Here is a 20,921-nt window from a genome sequence, read left to right on the forward strand (position 1 = left end):
CCAGAAAGCTGAAAAAATAATTGCAAAATGTGATCATATGGCAGTGGGATGCTACAACTGGTTGTAAATATGAACTGGTTGCCAAGGGCCTGAAATGTGACTATAGAGGTAGAATGGCAGTCGTAATTTTGAGATAAATACCTTTTTTTAAAGTCCATCGTAACATTGAACAATCATTAAGTGACTGGTTGTAAGCTGTGGACTACCTGCATTGTAATCAAGGACACACGGTTTCCTCCATTCTGGTTCCTGGTCCCTCCAAACAGATCAGAGGTATGGAGATACTTGCCCATGGTGAACTAGCATTTTGCAAAATGCCAGTCAGACAATATATGGGCTCTTAAGCACAGTCTTCTGAAAGATTGGTAGAACTTTTTCTAAACAATGTTAATTGGTCTTTCAAAAGATGGATAGACCTGCCTGACCAAAATAAGAAAAAAAAGTTCCTGCTTGATTTAAACTAGAAGGACATACATGATTGATTCTCCCAAATAAAGATGATGTGTGTGTGTGAGAGAGAGAGAGAGAGAGAGGTGGGTGGGGGGAGAACACAGAGAGAGCACGTGCACACATGCTCTTGGTGACTGCTTGGACAAATCTTGCAGTTTTCTGGGCAACATTTTTGGAAGTGGTTTGCCACTGCTTTCTTCCCAGGGCTGAGAGAAGGTGATTAGCTCCAGGTCACCCAGTTGGCTTTTTTGCATAAGGCAGGAGTAGAACTCATGGTCTCCTGGTTTCTAGCCTGATGCCTTAACCACACCACCAAACTGGCTCTTTTGTCCCAAATGAGAGCATTGCAGGTTTTCTGTTCCTTCTACCAACACATGGTTTTCGGTGCTTTCTAATTTCCCGAGAGGTGTGCTACTTTGCCTACTCCAATATTGTTTTATATGTTCCACAGAATATCTTTGGGTTCTGCCAGCCGCAGACACTTGCTGCCAAGATTAGTATTCCCTGGCAGCACATATGAATCTGGACATAGCAAAATTGGAGTGAAATTAATAAGAGCTTCCCTTTCTAACTCAAGTGACAGAAAGACCACAAATCTGTTTCCAAAAATAACCTGGCTGACAGATCAATAGGTGACAGGACTGTCCCAATGTGACATGAAAGCTCCCTCCTGCTTCACCCTGCATATCTTCTTCACTCCATCAATCAGTTGGTCTATTTCTCAGCACAAATCTACCAGTCTTATAAATCACCAGTAGCGCTGTGTTCAGAAACATCCTGAGTGACAGATTACCAGTGTGGAGCATCCCTGTGCCAATGACAAGTCACCGGGGAAACCTGAACAGCAGCTAAATCATCTAGATCAAGCACTCACTCAAATACCAAACCTGTTACTACTCCATTTTAAGGAGAGCGATCAGTCCTGCCAGCTAGTGATGGCAGAAGGGGAGGGAGAGAAAACCGAGGAGAATCACCAATTGCTTTCCTTCAATTGTCCTGCACAAGTAGTCCTCAAGTTACAGCCCCAATTGGGACCAGAATTTCCATTGCTAAGTAAGGCAGTTGGTAATACCAATAGCACTTACTTTACAGCATTCTTGGGGGGGGGGGGATTACAGAGTCAGCATATTGCCCCCAACAATGTGGATCCTCATTTTACTGATTTCAGTGCTGTGTTCAGAAACATTCTGAGTGGCAGATTACCAGCATGGTGGAGCATGGAGCCTCAGAAGGATGGAAGGCTGAGTCCAGGATCGAAGTCCTGGCAATGAGCAGAGTCAGCCTGTAACACTACATTCTAACCATTGCGCTACCACAGCTCCTGTTAAGTCAGTCATACCCAATCTTATGCCCCCACCCTTTTTTTTTAAAGGGAATCACGGCAGTTGCTAAGCAAATTTGGCTTTCCCCATAGATTTTGCAGGATGGAGGCTGATTGGGAACATTGCAAATGGCAATCACATTGCCAAACCATTGCAAATACATGCCGGTTGGCCAGCACCAGAATTTTGATCATGTGACTTTTGGGATTCTGCAATAAATGTGAGGACCAGTCATATGTTTCAGTGCCATTGTAATTTCGAATGGTGGCTAAATGAATGGATGTAAGTCAAGGACTACCTGTAGTGAAGCCACTAGGTTAGGACTTGCAAGTTCTGTTACTAAGGTAAACTGCAGCTCAGTTGTGAGGGCAGCACACACTTTGCTGCTGTTTCAAGCACTGGAGGTATGCACATTAACACTGTGGTGAGCAGCAGCTCAAAGTCAAATAAGAAACCCAGAACTGGCTCTGCAAAGAAAGTAGAGACATCTTTCTTACTCTCCTAAAGGAATAGCATATAAATCACTATTAGAACCTGAATACATGAATGAAGGCCCACCTGTTTTCTGTTTCAACAAAAACCATCTAGATTTTAGAACCGTGATGGCGAACCCATGGCACGCGTGCCACAGGTGGCACATGGAGCCCTGTCTGCGGGCACACCAGCTGTCACCCAGCTCAGCTGCACTGTGCATGCGTATGCACCTTCCGCCAGCCAGCTGATTTTCGGGTCTCTTCCGTGCATGCATGGGGGGGGAGGGGGCACTCCCCACACTTTGTTTTGGGCCTAGCAGGCCTCCCTGAAGCCTCCTGGGATCAAAAATGGCCACTGGGAGGTGCATCTCCACACCCCACTTTTGGTTCTAGGAGTCTTCTGTTTCAAGTAGTTGAATCAAAATGCAGTTAGAACACTATACAAGCCATCAATTATATATATAGATAGATAGATCACTAGATCACTGCTTTGCCCTAGCGCACCTGGTCGACAAATATACCACTATACCAGGTGGCAAACTCTTCACTGCTTTCATCGACCTAAAGTCAGCATTTGACTCAGTCCCTAGGGGTTTGTTGTGGTCAAAACTGCTTAAAAGTTCTATTGACAGACGTCTGCTGTTCTTAATTAGGTCCTTGTACAATCAGACATCCAGCCAGGTCAGGTGTGGTCTGCAGGGAGAACTTCCTAATCCTATCCCGATTAAGAATGGAGTAAGGCAGGGATGTGTTCTGGATCATCTTCTATTTAATATATTTTTATCTGACCTGGCTGGTTACATTGGACATACTGAGTCCCACGCCCCGAAGCTGACAACTACAAAGATCCCGCTTCTTCTTTACGCTGATGATACGGTTCTCCTTTCATTGTCAAGGCCAGGACTGAAAAGATTACTTTCTGCATTTGGGTCTTACTGTGCTGAAAACCATTTGGCTATTAACTATGATAAATCAAAAGTACTAGTGTTTACTAGAGCCCGGAAATTGTATAACTGGGATATCAGTGGCAATGCTGTTAAGCAGGTTTTCCATTTTAAGTATCTAGGTATTCAATTTCAGAACACTGGTGCCTGGACTAGACATCGAACCCAGGTGCTAAACTCGGCCTCCTGTAGTCACCAGCAGATTTTAAGATTCTTTTATATCTAGGGTGGCCAGTTCATTCCTTCTGGCCTACGTATTTACAAAGCCAAAACACTGGCCCAAACTCTTTATGGCATTCCCATATGGATACGGGGCTTCAAGGACTGCATTGAAAGAACCCAGGCTGCTTTCCTTAGAAAACTTCTGGGTCTTCCCCCTTGTGTTGGTTTTGCCCCGATATACCTGGAACTAGGCATTCGATCGGTGGAATGTATGGCCTGGATAAACACCTTTAATGACCTCCCCCCGGATATTAGGATTACCACCGACCTCCGCTCCTTCCGTTCAAAACTCAAGACCCACCTTTTTCAACTAGCAGGCCTGGCTCAACCATAGTTCCATTTTACTCCTCCTGGCAATTTTTTAAATTTGTAATCTCCATGGGGTATTTAATTTTAACTTATTTTAATAATTCTATGTTATAATAATGATGTATTGTGTTTTTTGTACCTCCTCCGCACAATGTGTAATTTTATATTATGTGTTTTATTTATTGTACGCCGCCCCGAGTCCCTTTGTGGAGAGGGAGCGGCTAACAAATTTAATAAATAAAATAAATAAATAAATAAATCCTAGAGAGGCAGGAAATGCATCACTAAATAATAATAATAATAATAATAATAATAAATTGAATTTATTAGCCGCTCCCTTTCCAAGTAGGACTCGGGGCGGCGTACAATGGAGCATATAAAACATAGAAAATGTATAAAAAACAAATAGACATACATACATACCAAACACATATACACATACACGGACACGGACACGGAGGAGGTAACAAATTACATCATATAGACAGTTAAAATTAGCATTAAAATACCCCAATTGTAAGAACTCAATATGTAATTAAAAATTTAACGTTTAAAAACAATTTAAAAAACAGTTAATGTAAATGAATGCTAAAGAGGAATAAAGCTGCATACAAGACAGACATAATACCTGTAACAGCTTCAGGGAGGCCTGCTAGGCCCAAAAGGGGTGCACGTGTGCCCCCCCCTCCTGGCCCATTTTTGGTCCCAATAGGTTTCAGGGAGGCCTGCTAGGTCCAAAATGGGGTGGTGGGGGAGTCGCGCGCGCATTCACCGGGGGGTCATGTGGGCATGCGTAGGGGGTCAGGGAGCACGGGGGCATCGCATTATGGGTGTGGGCTTGCGCACGCACACTGTCGTGTGCACACGTGCACGTTTGGCACCTGAGGAAAACAGCAGCCATCACTGTTCTAGAAGATACTTATTTCTATTAAAAATAAAGAAGAAGGGAAGTAGGGTAACACACAAAGGGTTACATCAAACTTGTGAATGACAGTGCCTCGGCATCCATTTAAAAATCTTCAACAATGTGGTGGAATTACCAGCTGTGGGGGAAGGTGCCCCTCTAGAGAGAGTAAAGAGACATTCCAGTTTAGAGTTTGTTCAGGAGAGAATAGTCTGAGGTAAAACATTTAGGTCTGTATCTGCTATTTCCCAAGGGAGGCAGGCAGTCTGGAGAAATTCTTGTAATATAGATAATCAACAATAAAATATCTAGTTCAGGGTGTCTCAACCTTCCTAATGCCGCAACCCTTTAATACAGTTCCTCATGTTGTGGTGACCCCCAACCTTAAAATTATTTTATGTTTTCCGTATTTTTTTGAAAATATGTGTTTTTCAATGGTCTTAGGTGACCCCTGTGAAAAGGTCGAACCCCAAAGGGGTCCTGACCCACAGGTTGAGAACCACTGATCTAGTTGGTACAATTCACGAGTGGCTCAGGTTGCTTGTGCCTGACAAACAGCGTCTCATAATCCCAAATGTGTCCATAAACCCCAAATGACTTGCCTTTCCCTGCACTAAGAAAAAAAAATAAGGATCTGTCAAAAGCAGAGGTGGGTTTCTGCCGGTTCAGCTCAGATCGGCCGAAATGGTGGTGACGGCGGGAGGCTCCGCCCACCCACCCGCACACTCCTGCGCATGCACAGAAGTGTTGCGCGTGCATGCCAGCACGCACGAGCAAGCGAATGAACCAGTAGTAAAATAAATTGAAACCCACCCCTGGTCAAAAGGTCTTGTGGAAGAGAGGGGAAAGGGAGAGTACATTTTACTAGATTAATGTATGACTTCATAATTATAAGCTAGTTGACAAAATGTTCATCTTAAAAATCTTTCTCACCCTGATGTTTTCTCAGTGCATTTGTAGGGTGTCAAACTGTGAAAGGTTGTTCTTAAGAGATGTAGTGATAGCTGTCCTGATTTAGCTGGGGGAATTTTCCTTCTTGTCAGTATTGTTTTTCTCCTCACTATTCTGACACCACTTTCCTAGCTTTTCTGGTGCTCAAGCTTTAAATAGGTCCTCCGTCTTCCTAGCTCCTAATGGATCACTACTGTAGCAACACTGAGTATAGCAACAAGATCATTACCAAGATGACATGAATAAGAGAGAGGGTGTGTCAATAATTAATTCAACCGACCTAGTGAACTCCAGACAGATTTCCAATATCAGAACACTATTATTTCATGGACATTTGAACAAAATGTTCCTAGCCTTTAGTAGAAAGAACAATAAAAGCTTTGGCTGAGCTTGGAAGGCAAGCTTTTGTGTCCAAAATTGTAGGCTTTAATATACAGATGCATCAATCAGTACCCACATTGGCTGCAGTTGCTTTTTTAAAAGATGCCAAATGGCTATCTCTACTAAAATATTCAAATGGGAAATTTGTTTTCATGCTAATATACAATCATTCTTGCAGAACAGTATTAGGAAAACTGATGATTTATGCTGCCAGCTAATTTGGAAGTTAGTCCTCTTGTTTCATTTGTGCAATCAAGACACGTAGAGGAATTAACTGAATGGGGCACAGCTGAATCGCAGCACTACCTTGGGTCATACATTTTCATTTAAAACTCATTTAGGGGAACAGAGAAACAAAAACAGTGCTTGGATCATTTATTATTCAAAAGTATGCAGACTGGAGGCACAAACAGTACCTGTCAGAACCTCTGCCTTTGGCTCTCTGATACCTCTGATAGTCCTGGAGATTAATGCTTGGTATGGATAAATATTTCACTCGTATGAAAATCCGAATGAACAACCAGCTCTTGAAATAACAGGCAGACTGTTGCGGACTGATGGACCTGACTGAAGCCAACACACAAGCATTGAGTTGTGCACAACAAGTAAATGATTGCTGGAAGAATTATTCTAAATCTAAAAAGGAGGACAAAATTATGTTCATATTCTTAAATATAACTTATTTTGGGGGTTCTTAAGGGGGGGAAAGGGATGCAGTGGTTAAGTGGCAAAGATGCTGAGCTTGTTGATCAGAAGGTTGGCAGTTCAGTGGTTTGAATCCCAAGCACCGCATAATGGAGTGAGCTCCCATTACTTGTTCCAGTCTTCTGCCAATCTAGCAATTCGAAAGCACGTTAAAAATGCAAGTGGAAAAATAGGGACCACTTTGGTGGGAAGGTAAAAGCGCTCCATGCGCCTTCAGTGTTGAGTCATGCCGGCCACATGATCACGGAGATGTCTTCAGATAGTACTGGCTCTTCGACTTAGAAACAAAGTTAACCCCCCCCCCCCTAGAGTCAGGAACGACTAGCACGCATGTGTGGGGGAACTTTTACCTTTATCTTTAAAGGGGGAAAAGTATCAGATCTCCTGGGAGATTATCTCCATGAAGGTTCATTTAGTACTTTTGAGTCAAGGCAGAAAAGGGAGCAGGCCTATTGCATTACAACTGCAAAGGTTACCATCTTTTCTCTCAAAATGTTTCCGTTCTTGACATTCCATTTTCTTTTCCCTCCCAATCCTTTTATGACATATCTTTTAGGATGTCTGTCTGGGGCAAGAACTACTATTACTAATTTTTGTACCTGTTCCAGGAGTTTACTCCAGCTAACAAATGGAATTAAAACGGTTCAAATAAAAATAAAATGGTGCTCCCTCAGGTATTAGAAAGACAAAAGAAGAAAGCCTCTAGAAACATTTATCTTCCAAAAGTGTCCAGAAACTACCAAGTCCAACAAACAGTTATGATAAGCATGCCAAGCAATGTTATAATTCAAGAAAAAAACAGACTGGTTTAGTCCTTGACAGGTTGCTTGATAGCATCCTGCACTAGAGATTTAAACAGTTCCCTTCAAGAATGGGCTACCCAAACAGATGGTGGAAACTGAGGAACATATTCCTACCTTTATTTTGCTGAGCTTCATCTGTATTTTCTTTGACACCAAGGTAGACCAATATTTCTCTCCCAAGAAATCCCAAAAGATTCTTCCCAGCAGAGCATTGACCCAGGCTTCTTGTTCATCATCTTCACTCTGGGAGGTGGTTAGCAACTGATGAGAGATTTTTTTAAAAAAACTTACTTTTAATAAGTTTCACAATGCTACTACTGAATATATAAAACGAACAGCTAATTTTAACATGTTTATTGAAATATTTTTTTTACTTAACAGTGTAGGAAGTTTAAAAAAAAACCCTCTCCTAGAAAAATGAAATATCCTGGGAAATATTGAAAAGGCAGAATATTATATTTCCCTAGATACAAAATGGAGAAACATGTTGTTAGGTAGGAACAGACTCTCTCTTAATAGCACCCACTTTTGTCAATGGACTGTTAAAATGCCTGAGCCAGTCTATTCTGCATAACAAAGATCTCCTCCCTTCAGCTCCAGGGTGATGGGATTAAGGCATGATAGTATGAGCCCTTTACCCATCGCACCACAGGGCACCTGGGAAGAAGCAATGCTCAACCAAACTTGGACTCAAAACACAGCCTAGGGAGTTGCCCCTGCATGACAACCAATCAGAATACAAGCTCAAGATCAAAGGCCAGAGAGGGCATAAAGCCAGGAACTTTCAGCATCTCGCTCTCTTTTTCTTCTTCACCCAACATCTGGAAGCATGTGATCCCCCTTTTCTGTTCAGGAGTTCAAGCCACGTGATCCTGTCCACCATTAAACCACTTTTCCAAGCAGCCTCCATGTTTCCAGTGTCTTTTTCCCCACTTGGAACCCTGAAGGACATTTCTTCCAACAACAGCAAGTTAAAAATATTTCATGTGAATGAGACTAATATAGGACTATCCAAGCTAGTCAGCTGATGCTTCAGTATGTAAATCACCAGTGTAGGAGGAATAAGACTGGAAGCTAACAGGCTGAAGAACTGGGGTCCCAAGAAACAGAAACCAAGCAGAGCCTTGCCTCAATTCAGCCTATGAAGACTTTGACACCGATCTAAAATCATTCATCCAGTTCTCTTCAGAAGAGAGCTGCTGCCTTTGGCAGTCAGAGATGAGTAGCATCAGCTGTGTTTCATTAAAAGCTGGCATCCTTTCCCATCATAGACTTTTCTATGCAACAGCAATCAGAAGTTGGAAAAATGTTTTGATCTTATGCACTTTCATGTCCGGTTTCAAAGCTTCTTCCCCAGGATATTCCTTTGACAGGATCTGACAATGGTTTCTGCTTTGCCTGATGATCACAGTAGCTTTTAGTAATGTTGGAAGAAATGTCCTTCTGGGTTCAGCTCCAAGTGGGGAAAAAGACACTGGAAACATGGAGGCTGCTTGGAAAGATGGTTTAATGTGGACAGGATCACATGGCTTTAGTTCCTGAACAGAAAAGTGGGGTCACATGCTTCCAGATGTTGTGTGAAGAAGAAAGGAGAGGAAAAAGGGGCTTGCTGAGAGTTCCTGGGTTTTTTATACCCTCTGTTCAGCCCCACCTCTCTGTTTCCTGTTCCTGTACAAGAAATGTATTCTGATTAGTAGTCATACTCCCAGGGGTTGGGGGTAGTGGTCTTAGATAACTTTGTAGGTTGTGTGTCTTTTTGAGTCCCAAGCTTGATTGAGATCCCATGTGTTGAGTTTCTGTAGAAGGCTAATCCTCTTTGTTATGTAGAGTAGATTAGCTCAGGGCTCCTAATGGCCCATTGACAAAGGTGGGGGCTATTAAGAGTGAGTCTATTTCCTGCCTAAAAACATGTTCCTTCATTTCTGATCTAGGAAAATATAATATTCTGCCTTTTCAATATTTCCCAAGATATTTCATTTTTCTAGGAGAGGGGTGGGTACTAAGTTCCTACAGTAAGGAACCTTATGCCTTCTTAATCTTGGATAAGACTGGGAGTGAATCTTTTCTCAGTGATTCCACTGTGTTTCTATTAATCTTGAAGCTTTTAACAGATTTCCTAAAACTTTTGGGTAACAACAATATACCATATGTGGGATTGAGATGACATTTTGGCAAAATGTCTGTAGTTAACAAATGGCAAAAGACTATGGCCAGGCTATCTGAAAGTTAGTGGGAAGACCTATGCATTCCTCATTATCTATAACTTCCCAATTAATGATGAAATGAAGGTCAGTTTCGCATCTTATCAACAACAAAAAAAACAACTCCTCAAGATGCCTGGGTAGCCTTGGATCTTACCAATGGGACCACTATGTTTGGAGCATGGCATTGGGCTATGGTTACTATCAAAGGGATACATTGGTGGTGGCAAATACTCATCTTAAAACATAAAGTCAAAATGACTGAAGAGATCCAAAATGGGTGTCTGATTAAAGAAGCAAAAATTACAGCAATCATTGGATTCCCAACTAGCTGAAGCTAGCACTGACGCTGATCAGAGAAAACCTTCAGGTTTGCAAAGAATGGAAAGGGCATAAACACAGTTCAATACTTTACAGCTGTAAATTGTAAATAATTTACAAAGAACTTGGATGGGGTTGCCCAAGGCACCTTGGCTGTCCTCCTATCTGATAACGAGCATTTTGTATTGCTGTGCCACTTAGCTTAACAATAACACAAATGCCATAATAATTGCCTCTTTTTTGTGTGTTATTTTAACCCGATGACCCTCATTGCATCTCAGGGGGAGCATAAAGACATTCCCTATCTAAATCTTTGAGGAAGTTGCTATTGTAAAGGTATATAATTGTAAATCAAAGCCATCCATCACTTAGGAAGGACATATGCCTGAGGGGTTTGGTTTGAAATGAACAGGAAAAAGCTTCCACAGTTAAATCAATTGTGACTGACCTGTGTCCAAGAAAGAGAGGGGATAGAAAAAGAATTCAGAGATTCAGCTAATACAAGTTATTGAACTAATACAAATTTACTCATAGACATATATGACTGTTTATACAGATTGAAGTATGAAGAATAGACCTCTCAATGTTGCCTCCAGATAACAAACAGGGCCTATTGTGGTTATTGTTTGGGGAAGTTGCTCATGCCGGAGCCTTGTTTGTGAGAGATTAAATATGTGGGTCTCTGGATGTTAATTTAAATTTAAGTGCAAGTACGAATCAGAAGCAGGTGCAATTCTTGCCAATTGTGTGATTCTATTACTGGTGTGTGTGTGTGTGTGTGTGTGTGTCTGCTATAACAATAAAGGAAGGGATAGTTGAATGTTAGTAGGAAGGCAAGATAGTATCTATATGTGCTGCCTTAGCACCGGTCTCTCTGCCAACCTTGATAATATGGCTAACATGCTATTAATAAGTACCAGATTAGTTAACACAAAAGTATTTGCATCCACAATATCTTCCAAGGAGTACCGTATATCAACTTTGCTTATTTAAATGGTTGATAGAAGGGACTTGTATTACTCTTTTACAAATGCACACCCTGGTTTTAAGTGTGTGTATCAGTTGGAGCTTCCAGGTAGGGGGAAAGAATGTTTTTAATTTCTAAGAAAGTCATTCATCTGCTGAAGTAACCTGGTCTGCATTTCCATTGTGCTGGGAAAATGAGACAGGACTGAGATTGAGCTGGTGTACCCTCTACCTCACTGCTCAAGAGCTTACCTCACTCACTATGGGAAAAACACAAGCGTCAATGGTGGACGTTACACACAAACAAGAAGAGAAAAGAATCGCAAATAAGTCACATTTTATAAACAGTATTCAAGACACTCCCAAGTAAAACAGAAGAGACTGTATGGGGTATGCAAAGGATGATCTTCGTAGAATTAAATTTGGATGGGGTAAATCTAATAGCTGCTCAGTACACGAATTCAAAGTAAACATTTCCACAAAAGATTATTCTATCCTCTGCTTGAACATATTCAGCAAAAGGGAATTACAGTTTTTCTGGGCAATTAGTTCCACTGTCAAGTTGTTCTTATGGACAGAACAAGACTTCCCAATATAATAGCTGCCTTCCTGTAATTGAAATCCATTATTCTACCTCCTACACTCTGGAATGAGAGCGAACAGGTCTTTATTATCATTTACTGATCTGATTATACAAGACCTTTATTTTGTACAACTTAAGACAGTGTATGTAATGCTTCCTCCTATTAGCCTCACAACAACTACCTGCTGAGATGGATTATGCTGAGTGTGTGTGACTGGCCCAAAATCACCCAGCTGGCTGTCATGCCAAAAGGAGTGCTAGAACTCCCAGAATCCCAAATACTAATCAAGACTTTTAACCACAAACTGCCTCTTTATCTTTTGAGTGACATCTTTCAGCTTTTTGAAAATTGTAATCATCTCTATTTCCTCTATTCCAAACATGTCTGCTTTCTTAAGGCTAGATCTTAGAATCTTTCTTCATAATTGTGATTTTCACAGTTCTGGTCTGAATCTGTTTCAGTTTTTCTAAACATTTTAAAAATGTGGGGCCCAGAAATTGGACACAATACTTAAGTACCGGGACCCAAAAACCTGAAATGATTTCTTCCTGTGAATTTAGAACATATTTCTGTTAATCAACCTAAAATAGCTTGTGTTTTAAATAAATACTTGAGTACACATCTTTTTACAATAGTTGAAGTCCCAATTATTATTATTCTGTTTCTATTAAAAAGAACAGTTGTTGCAATATTTTTAATTTTGCTCTCTAACATCAAAGTAGTTTTCTTGATGGGGTAGTCCTAGAAGTGTAAGAATTAAATGAAATATCTACTGTTGTAGAAATCTTTTAAGATGCATCAAAATAATGTTGAGAAAGTAAGGCTACCGTGGAAATGTTATTAGCCCCACACTTCTTTGGGAACAAAAAACAACCCCTGCCCACTTGAGCTTAGCAAATACTACAAGGTAAATCGTAAAACCTCAATCAGCAATATTTAAAGAATATACTTCACCTTTTTCACAGCTGTGGGACTGCTGTCAGCACTGTGAACGGGACTAACCGTAGGGCTTGGGTGTTCTGGCGGAATGCACCTTGCCATATACACATTATAGTCTAAAAGTATTTTCTGTCTGATGCTAAGACCCAAGTCCTTCAGCTTTGGCTGAGGAAGGACTTCTTCTACACTTCCTTTACTGCTACTGCGACTGTGTGTAAGAATCCCGGACTGGCTATTGGATCGACTGTGTCCTGGTAAGAAGCCTGAATACAATAAGAAGGAAAAACAATGGGTAAAGCATCAATACATAATCAAATGTGGAACATAAGAATTAAACAGAATGAAAAAAACAGAAGATTATGATGCCAATACTCAAGCAAATTACAAGGTTGTCAATATGACAAGGCGGTAAACATACACCATTATTTAATATATTTATTATGGAAGTAGACACATTACTATTCCACACAATCTATTCAAGATTTCACTTTATAATAGTTTTGACTTTAACGTAAACCACAGGAGACATCACTTTGTAGCCTTCAGTTGTTGTTGAATTCCCAGAGACACAGCCAACATGGACAATAGTGAAGTATGCTGGGTATTATATTGTAGTTCAATAACATCTGGAAAGCCTCCCCCTGCCCTCTGCTATTCTATGGCAAATGGTACGTAAGTAAACTATCTGGTCATGCATCTTTTTCAGTACCATATATAAAGCAGGTTTTGGCAATGTTTACAAGAAACAGTCTGAAAATAAATCATAGTAAATAGAGAGAGAGAATTTTAGAAAGAAGACAGCTGGGGATGTAAAACTCTGCACCAAATCTGATACACTGAACAATTCTAGACTAGAAAAGAACCTAAATGAAAGCAAAGCTAAAAATCCAAGAATCATGAATGTCAGCAAATAAAAACACAAACACACTCACACCCGCTAGCCTCAATTTAGAAGTTTTACGAGACTGAGTAGGTGGAATCACTTTCCATTATCATTCCCACTTCTGTGAAAGGGTTTTTCATAAACTGGGTTAAGAGGAAACGTTTCTGAACTATACTTCAGCTTGTTAGAAGTTTGTCATAAGCTTGGCCAAATGTTTATATATAAACAGTGCAAATATTTTGCACACAGATAACTTGAAGGCTGATTTGGAATAAAGGCAAAGACTTTGTAAATTGTGTTTGAGCAATCTGCATTATGTTTAATGAAATACATTTCAGTTGTTTAAAAAAAAAAACTGAGATATTACTTCCCTAAACATCTTCTGTAATTATTGCTCTATTAAATGCTCAAAGGTTCAATTATGGCCAAATTTCCAGCCCCTACTAACTTTAAAGAGATAGTTTTAAATTTTTGGGTGAGCCACAATTCTAAAAAAGAATGTTCCAGAATTATTATAAAAAAGAGGGTATAAGGTTTTGGCGAGGTCTCACTCGCCATTTTCAGGCTGGTGTTTTCAGCTTAAAGCATGGTCGGAGCTGCCATCTTTCTATAAATCTTAGTGGGGGTGGGGGGTGGAATGCTGGCGTTGTTTCAGTAAGTGGATTGATTGGCTGTGTGGTTGTATCATGATTGGTAGATTGGTGCTGATTGGTGCTGCCTATGTGTCCATTGTTGTTTTGTGTTGTAACGGCCTGGGTGGTGGGTGGGGCTCGTTTGTTGACTAGGGCTAGTTTCCAGATGTCTGGTAGGCGGGAGGTATCGTCACGTTTATTCATGTTGTGGGGGGTGTTTCTCTATTTTAATAGCTTCCATAATTATTCTCTTGTTGAAGTGTTCAGTTCTGGAGATTAATTTGGTTCCTTCAAAATTAATTTCATGTCCCGTAGCTTTAAGGTGCTGGAAAAGGGAGGACGTTTTTTCTTTTTTTCTTACTGCATTCTTGTGTTCTGCGATGCTTGCATTTATTCTCCTATTCATTTGTCCTATGTATATTGCAGGGCAACTTTTGTATGGTATTTCGTAGACTCCTTGGTTTTCTAACTGGATTTTGTAATGGCTCCCTAGGACACACCATCTACCGGAAAAAAACACACCCCAACCACTACTTAAACACACAATCCCATCACCATCCTGCACAGATCAACTGTGCAGGATGGTGATGGGAGCCAAGACCCTCATCTCTAGAACCAAAGGCCTAGCCGACAAAGACCACCTGAAAACTGAATTACACACTCTCACAAACGTATTAATCTCCAACGGATTCCAAAGAACCTAATCCAAAGGGAGACTCCCCCCAAGAACCAAGACACAGAACAGGACAACGGCATCGCTCACCTCCCTTACATCAAAGGCAACACAGATAAAATCAGCAAAACTCTCCACAAACATAATATCAAGACAGCCTTCAACATTGACCCAAAATAGCCAACATCTTAAGAAACCCTAAAGACAAAAACCAGCTAGAAAACCAAGAAGTCTACGAAATACCATGCAAAATCCATGCATGAGAAATTTGGCAAGGGGTCTTGTGTTTATACATTAATAGAGATAAACAACACCTTGGGTGGGATATTGACCTGATCTATAGGATTAACTCAGCCTATGCAAGAACACACAATGTTCCAAGGGAAGTTCATGTTAAATTTCTTAGAAAGACCACAAGAGATGAGGTCCTAGGAGCTCAAAGGGGAGGACCACTAAAATATAAAGATAAAGAAATAACCATTCTTAAGCAGATCCCAAAGAAAGTAAGAGATAGGAGGAAGAAATATTCCTCTCTAGCAAAAACATTATATAACAAAGGGGTCTGGTTCAGGTGGCTATTACCAGAAGGCATGTTGATTTTCTGGGAGGGCAGCAGAATAAGAATCAACACAGTTGTGGAGGCAGAGGCTTTCACTAAAAAATATAATGCTCTCCTAGATGAAATGGGGGATGGTACACAAGAGTCGAGGGAGGGAGGGGCTGAGGCTCTGCCAGCAGGCGGGAGGATGCAACAATTAGAAGGCTCAGGTCACAAAAGTGATTTGAAACATTATTGCAATTGTTGTTACAATGTACTTTTACGGAAGTGATACAAAACAAAATGATTGAAACATACTGATGATTTAGTGTTAAACTCAAAACTGCTAATATCTATTCAAATGTTGAGGTTTTTCCTTTTAACTCTTGTTTTTAAAAGTTGTGAGACTTGGGGGGACTGCTCTCCCCCGCACGATGTAGCTCTCAAAATGTTATCATACCCCTTTGAACCCTTTTTCCTTGGAAAATTTGTAAAAATCAATAAAACTTGTTTAAAACGAAGATTTGAGAAAATTTGGCAGGAAGTCTAATATTCCTATAATGTTAAAACGTCATAAAATCGTACCATTATGAATAATGATAACTGAACTATATATTTAGTATTAATAAAGTAAAATTAAGTCCTTTCAAGAAACAACCTTTAAAATACTTTTGCCTAAAATGTATATTATTTCTGGAAATATATTGGCATCTCATATCATTTTAAATTATTGTTTTGCAAGAAAAAACAATCAAAGACAGATTAATTCCATGTTTACTCAAATCAACCACTTATATAAGGCAGGCCATTAGAATGTAGTTTTGTTAAAATGTAATGTCTTTGGAAGACATTTAGCATTCCTTGATGAACTCACTGAATAGCAGAGTTCTTTCTTAATCATGCAATAGCAATAGCACTTGAGACTTCTATACCATCCTATAGCGTTTTACAGCACTCTCTGAGTAGTTTACAAATGTCAGCATATTGCCCCAACAATCTAGGCCCTCATTTTACCGACTTCAGAAGGATGAGTCAACTTTGAGCCCCTTCAAGACTGAACTCCAGACTGTGGGCAGAGTTAGCCAGCAAGCTTGCATTCTAACCACTGTGCTACCAGGGTTCCAGATTAATCCCAATTAACTTTAATAAACTGATATTTTGACCTTATTACACAAAGTCTCAATAGAATAAGCAAACAGGTGCCTTACCTGACTTGTTTCCCCAAACGACAATTGGCTTTTTTTCTTCAGATTTTAATTTGTGGGCGACAAGGAATCTCCTAAACCATTCTTCTTTATCTCGACCTGTCCTTGCAAATAAATAAAGCACTTGGTTCTTCTGGGTCCCAGACTTTGCGCCATCCTGAGAGGCTTTCCAGATTTCTTCACCGTTTTCCTTTTCTAGAGAGATTTTTTCTTCTGAGGTTTCTTTATCAGTCTGGGCTTTGGCCATGAAATTGTCTTGTCTCCCAAGCTCAATGCAGATTGGATACTTTTTATTCCAGACTCGCTTTCGAGCCAAACTTTTGGGAACCAAATAAATCTGCAAACCAAGTTGTGAGAGAGTTTCATGTTTCAGCTCATTAGAGAAGAGACTACAGAATACTAATGCATTGCCATAATCAAAGAAACAATCAAGTCAAAGCAACATTGGGCAAGTTGCCTGCCCAATATTCAGGAGTGATAAAATATGGATTAGGAACTGTAATTCTGGAACAAATTATATTTGGGCTTCCGTTGTATTTTATTTGACAGGTTGGAAAGACTTGGTGTGGGGAAAATCTCTATCAGCCCAGCATTATTATTTTTTTGCTACTAGACATCCTTTCCTGCAAAAATCTGGGAAACAAGGCTTAAGGAGTATGGTGGACTGAAGAACAGCCATAGCACGTTTTATGAGAATGGGTATGCATATGTGCCGAATAATTGTAATTTCATCAGCAATCATAAAGAGCATGCAATCTTACAAATCAACTGAACTATCCAATGTTTATTTTAAACCATTTTATTCTGGTTATACAAATACTTTAAAGATCACAGCAGACAGGGCCAGAGAGGATTTCAGATGGTTGTAGAAACTTCACTCATTCTTTGATGAGACAAGAAGCATATTAAAATGACAACCTGTCAAAACTGGGAAACATCACAGAGATTGAGCTGGCATTAAAACAGTACCAATAATTCTGGGAATTAGACAAAAGGGTTTATGTCTAATGAGTTTCGCTCAATAGGATGATTTCCTCCTATCCACCATTCTTCCCCTCCCCTTTAGTGTGAAGAGGCAGGGATCCTCTAGCAAGAAGATATTATTCAGAGAATTCCTATAAATTATAGACAAATGATTTCTCCAAGGTTCACAGATCTTATACTTGGTAGCTGTCAACTGCAATAATTCAGATGAAAACAGAATAGAAAGGAGAACAGAAATCCAAACAATGCCAGATATAAATTATTAATTCTGAACTCACCTTACTATCTGTAAGATCATAAATTTTCTGACTAATGTAGGTAACGTCTGGCTTGGTTTCATTGTATAAAGCTTTTCTGGAAATATTTTTGTTTGGTTTTGAAAGTCTCAGGATGCTTCCTTCCAGTCTCACAAAAATAGAGTGCGTCAATGTAGCGTGATAGGTTTCTGGATCATAATTATAGATCTCATTCATCCAGCCCTACAGAAATGAAAGAAATGAAGAGATTTTTCATTTTACGACAAAATTAGTAAAAGGTGTTGATTGCTGACATCTTGAATCATTTTAGTCAGTTGGGTGTATGAGTTGAGTTGAGTTGAGTTTGAGTTAAGATTGTAACTTTCACATTTCCCACATAGCAAAAGTCTTCCAAAAGATCTAGAGGACATTTGATTAGTGAATGCTGACCTAAAAGAATTCCCAACAAAAAAAAGTTTATTTTACCTTTGGAAAAATATATTGTACATATACTGTGTTTGTCAGAACAAGAGTCGCTGATACCTGTATTTCATAGCAGGTTCAGAGGTTGGCTCCTACCGGTTCAGACCGGTTTAGCCAAGGAGGTAGTAACTTGGCTTGCCACGCCCCCGAACCAGTTCTATTGGCGGGGCCGCCATCTTGATTTTCGGTTCTGCGCATGCATAGAACAATCTTCATTGCAATTTTTCCCCCCTGTTATAACATTGTGTGAATGCCCAGACCTTTTTAGGCCTGCATGCATGCAGTGTGTGCATTTGGCGTGCGTGCGAGCGAAGCGAAAGTGTGTGTGCAAATTTTTTTGTCGCCAAACTGGCAGTAATGCCGGCAGCACTCCACCCCTGAGCAGATTGAATGCACTTCTTCTATAATTACTGGAAAGAGATAGATTTTAAAATATCAAAACTGGATTGAGATAGACAGGGAAGGATGGCATAAGATGGTGTATATGGAATGCTTGCTTGTTTCTTCCTAATTAGCAAGTCATGAATCAGTCAAGGATATAGCTCAATAGCTGTACTGGGAAGGAAGATTATATAAAGGATACCTGGCACTCCAAATTCTCAAGAACTGTATTTCTTACACATATTGTTTTCACTTCCCCTGTATATGTCATATCTTGTCCTTAACATGCTATTCAAACACCCCTGACATGCAATTCTAATATGGTATACAATACAATACAATACAATACAATACAATACAATACAATAGTAGAGTTGGAAGGGACCTTGGAGGTCTTCTAGTTCAACCCCCTGCCTAGGCAGGAAACCCTATACCGTTTCAGACAAATAGCTATCCAACATCTTCTTAAAGACTTCCAGTGTTGGGGCATTCACAACTTCTGGAGGCAAGCTGTATGTCCATTTTCATTCATGTTAGAGATAAGCAGTGTTACAAAAGCCAGATGAATGACTGCTGTACATGAGGTCATCCACTAATTCCATGATACCATTCAAACAGATGCAGCTGAAATCTTTGACTTTGGAATATACTAGTTAAGAGTGGGAATAAGAGTGGGGTTCTTGCAAGGGCAAACTACTCTTACTTTAAGACCATACCAAACTCTAAAAATGATTCAGAAATTCATTGCCAAAATTGGTCTAGTTTGTTACTAAAATTTGGTAGTGCATTATGAGGGTGCTAGAGAATGAACTGTGACTGGCCCTTCTGCCTTAAGTCATACTAAAGTAGAATAAAATATGGATTAAAATATAAGAATGAAGACGTGGCATAAAAGGAACAGTTAGAAGCTTGCTTAAAGGGACAGGGAAATGTCATCAGCCTTCAACCACAACGTGTTCCAGCAAATGTCCCTATGTCAAAAGTCCAAAACCACAAGGTTCAATTAAAGTTCGTTAATGGCACGTAGTCCATACCTGTAACAAAAGGAGAAGTAAGACCCCCATCTCCTTATAAGGCTTTTTCCTCAAGGTAACCAATAAGAAACGAGTAAAGTGTTTCCGTGTTACACTGTCTTTGAGAATGTATAAGAATGCGTGCTTCGATAATAAAGGTTGTTCAGAATTTGCAATGTTAGCACCTGGCTGCCAAATAAACTTTTCCTGTATCCTGAGAAGTCTAAAGCCTGTCATTTTCTGCAACAATACAGTATGATCCTAAGCATAATAGGACTCCTTCGTCAGGCTGCAGTGTATATAGGACTGTTTAAAAACAAAAATATTGTACAGATAAGGAATTGACAACGATTGTAATTAAATTAGCAGGCTCTTTCTTTGCTACACACAACTTGCTGCATTTCTATACTTATGTAAAATAGTCCCTTCATGCATGAAGCAATTCTATGCCTCTGTATTATGTCGCATAACTCATAATCAATTACAAAAGTATAGTATTTATTTTCTGAGAGCAAGAAGAAAAATTCCATAAAAGTATATCATTTTACTACAGGATATAAGACTAGTCAGTCTTCTATATAGAGGCACACCTTTTAGACATGCCTCTCTCATTGCCTGTTTTCCATATTGTTGGCTGTCCTTATATTTAATTAGATAACAGAAAAACCACATGCTGAACTATTGATTTATTATCCTGTTATGTTAAGAGAACTCATTTGCCAGCAGCACAGAAGCAATGGCTTATCTGACGCTAATTTGGTGGCCGTTTTCCAAGAGCTGCTATGGCGTATTATCCAGCTTTATAGGCCTCCAAAATTTCTCAGTTCTGATTCTAAAATAATTATTAATTCTAATTTAATTCTAAAATAAGAATTTTCAGAAATAACTGTTTACAGGTAGTCCTTGACTTATGACCATTTAATGACTGTTCCTTGGAAAGGGTGCTGTAGGGTCTGTAAATTTGAGGAATCCCTATAGTTATACTACAAACCTCCAAAATAAATAAAATCTGAAGAGCAAAAACAAACCAATCTGACTCAACAAAATAAAGATTGCCTTGTTTCCTGTGTTTCTGGCGCTATGTGAATTCAGGCAACTCAATCCTGCTGACAGATTTGGGAGCAAACCTTTATACTTTCACACTTTTGTACCTCTTTTTTTCCTACATCTTTCCCCCTTTATATTATAGGAAGTTAAAATCCGACCGCTCTCCTAGAAAAAATGAAATATCCTGGGAAATATTGAATATTTTCCAGAATATTATATTTCCCTGGATAATAAATGGAGAAACATGTTTTAGGCAGACTCACTCTTAATAGCCCTCACATTTCTCAATGGGCCATTAGGGGCCCTGAGCTAGTCTACTCTGCATAACAAAGATAGGATTAGCCTTCTACAGAAACGTACCACATGGCATC

General features: G+C 39.7%; 1 protein-coding gene across 3 annotated transcripts in view; it reads right to left on the reverse strand.

Moving 5' to 3' along the window:
* TEX2 (testis expressed 2) overlaps positions 1-20,921 on the reverse strand; it is a 126,633-nt gene that overhangs the window by 22,935 nt on the left and 82,777 nt on the right. For all 3 annotated transcript variants that reach the window (XM_081933578.1, XM_081933576.1, XM_081933577.1), the window contains exons 3-6: positions 17,669-17,869; positions 16,410-16,743; positions 12,491-12,738; positions 7,579-7,725 (exon numbers count right to left, since the gene is read on the reverse strand). In XM_081933578.1, the coding sequence (XP_081789704.1) occupies positions 7,579-7,725; positions 12,491-12,738; positions 16,410-16,743; positions 17,669-17,869 (930 nt within the window). The remainder of the gene's footprint in view (positions 1-7,578; positions 7,726-12,490; positions 12,739-16,409; positions 16,744-17,668; positions 17,870-20,921) is intronic.

Source organism: Natrix helvetica, assembly GCF_964273705.1.
Source record: "Natrix helvetica genome assembly, chromosome: 1".
Lineage (NCBI taxonomy): Eukaryota > Metazoa > Chordata > Lepidosauria > Squamata > Natricidae > Natrix > Natrix helvetica.